The sequence below is a fragment of the Alexandromys fortis genome, unplaced genomic scaffold (assembly GCF_014885135.2).
Source record: "Alexandromys fortis isolate MF-2015 unplaced genomic scaffold, M_Fortis_MF-2015_v1.1 scaffold_3, whole genome shotgun sequence".
NCBI classification, from domain to species: domain Eukaryota; kingdom Metazoa; phylum Chordata; class Mammalia; order Rodentia; family Cricetidae; genus Alexandromys; species Alexandromys fortis.
The window spans coordinates 8516649-8519063 of record NW_026067909.1 but is presented as its reverse complement, the minus strand read 5'-3'; the positions used below and the strand labels follow the sequence as shown (position 1 = coordinate 8519063).

At 57.3% G+C, this 2415-nt stretch overlaps 1 protein-coding gene across 1 annotated transcript; it reads right to left on the bottom strand.

The window, feature by feature from the left end:
- Positions 1-451: 451 nt before the first annotated feature.
- Positions 452-1664, bottom strand: Utf1 (undifferentiated embryonic cell transcription factor 1). The gene is made up of 2 exons (XM_050137847.1): positions 1025-1664; positions 452-912 (listed from the first exon to the last, which is right to left on the bottom strand). The coding sequence occupies exons 1-2, from the start codon at positions 1581-1583 to the stop codon at positions 452-454; spliced, it is 1020 nt and encodes a 339-aa protein (XP_049993804.1). The 5' UTR covers positions 1584-1664.
- Between the last annotated feature and the right edge of the window lie 751 nt (positions 1665-2415).

Genomic DNA, 2415 nt, shown 5'->3' with positions numbered 1-2415 from the left:
CCCCGTTAACAAGGGCTGGAGTACAGCTTGTATTCAAACTGAGTTTGGCTCAAGATGGTAGAATTGTAGGGACGTTCTACACGTCCAGCCTGCCCCCCCGCCCCCCCCCGCTTCACTCGCTGCTAACCAGTGCTCCTGGTGGGCAGAGTCCCGCACCTTGAGAACACTGGTAACCCAACGAGCAACAACTGTGCAGCATCCCACACAACCCTTCACCGAAACGCCTGCACGATTCTGGGGAGTGGGGCTGCTTAGCCTTTCCCTTAACGTCCTAGTATCCTCATATCCGTAGGGGTCCATTCTTACTTAGACGTGACAGTGAAACCCAGACTCATTCACAGGATTAAGTACAAAACACAATCTTTATTTTAATAAGCTAGGTTGGGGTAGGGATACTAATTGGGGTCAAGGTAGACTGGGGGTCGGCTCTGAAGGGGAGAACTGACAAGCTTTATTGGCGCAGGTCGCCAAGGATGCCCCGCTCGGAGGCTGCACTGCCCAGAATGAAGCCCACAGCCAGGGAAACTGTTTGGTCGAAGGAACCTCGCAGTTGCTCCACGTGCTGGTTCAGGGTCGCCAATTGGTCGCGCAGAGGGCCCAGAACTGTCGAGATGTCGCCCAAGTGCGTCAAGGCCTGCAGCAGAGCGCTGTTTAGAGACTGCGGTGCAACTTGCGGGACCGCACGATCCTGGGGAAGGCCAGGAGACTCATTTGGTTCCTCCGTGTCATAGTTGAGGGTTGGTGGCGGGGAGGATCCGAGGGCCCGGCCGGGCTCAGCAGCCAGAGTGCCGAGGGCCGTAGGGGCAGGGGAGCTAGTGATGCGGCGGGAATCTGCAGACTTCGTAGTGGAGGAACTGAACCTGAGCGCGGACGCGGGGTCCGCGTCTTCCGCAGTCACCTGCTGCGTAGCCCCTACGAAAGAAACGCGTGGTCCCGCTAGTGGTCCGTGTGTAACCTTACCTCCGGGTTCCACCCCCACCCCCGCTAGAACCAGCCCATTCCAGCCCGCACCAGGTGCTCCTACCTGGCTCGACTGCTGTAGGTGCGGGCGCTAACACCGCGAGGGTTGAGCGGCCGCGGCGCTGGGGACGTCCAGGCCCCGCAGGGCGACGGCGGGTTCGCCGATGCCCATCGTCGCCCAGCAGCCCCATGAGCTGGCGGATCTGGTCGTCGTAGGGTCCGGACGGCTGGCCGTGGGAGTCTCGGAGTTTGTCCTTGAGAAACTTGTAGCGGCGGCGGCACTGAGCCGGAGTGCGCTTAACTTGCTGCCGGGCCAGCGCGGCCGACACGCGGCGGTAGGTGGGCAGAGCCTGCCGGCGGTCGAGCAGTAGTGAGCGCCACATGGCCGGCTGCAGCAGGGTGCCCAGAAGTAGCTCCGTCTCTCGGGCACTCCAGGGAGTGCGCTGCGCCGAACCCGGGGACACGGGAGCCTTGGGAGAACCAGGCTCCGCCATCGCGCCCGGAGTAGGGGCGAAGGCATCAGACGTAGTCACCCGGACGTCCCCGGTCGGCCGCAGCTCGGCGTCGGGGCTAGCTGGCGACGGCGGTGAGAACGAGGTTAGCCGCCGGGGACGAAGCAGCATGCCGGAGCCAGAAAATGCGCGTATTCTGAGGCTGTAGCCTCACTGAAGGAACGCTCCTCCAGAACCGCCCACACACGCGGTAAGGACCCCGCGCGCCGTCCTTTGCGTCTGGGTTGAGTCGATACGACCCTCCCATTATCCAGCCGCCCCGCCCTCCGCGTCCCGCCCCTCTTGCCCACCTTGTTCCGTTTTGGAGGTGCTTTTTTAGCCCAGCCCTTTTCTAGCTCTTTCCTTCAGGGCCCTAGCCCCGACAACAAAGTTTTGCCCCATTACACTAAGCAGACTGTGTAAAACAAAACAAAACCAAAAACCAAACCAAAATAAAACAAAACCCACTTACAAAAAGAAGTTAAAAAAATCATTTAATGAACCGGAGGAAGTGCCCACACCTTTAATCCCAACACTGGGGAGGCAGAGGCAGGCTAATCTCTGTGAGTTCGAGGCCAGCTGGTCTACAAAGTGAGCTCTGGGACAGCTAGGGCTACATAAAGAAACCTTGTCTCGCCACCCCCCTCCCCAATGAAGAATCCAAAAAATATCTAATCTAGGTACAACATAATAAGACTGAGTGAGGAATATAGCGTGTTTTTACATTTGTTATGTCCGTTACTGCTCACAAACAGTTCAGGAATACCTCTAGAAACACAAAACTCTGGAAACACCAGCACCCTTTCTGTCTTTGTGCACAGGAACTGTTACTCATTCATATAATTAGTGAGACAGTGTTACCCTTCCTATTTTCATCTGGCCATGGGCTTTGGAAGATAGACATATTTTGTATCTAACTTACTAATCTAGCAAACAGTGGGGTGTTCATTACTGTAAGGAGGCC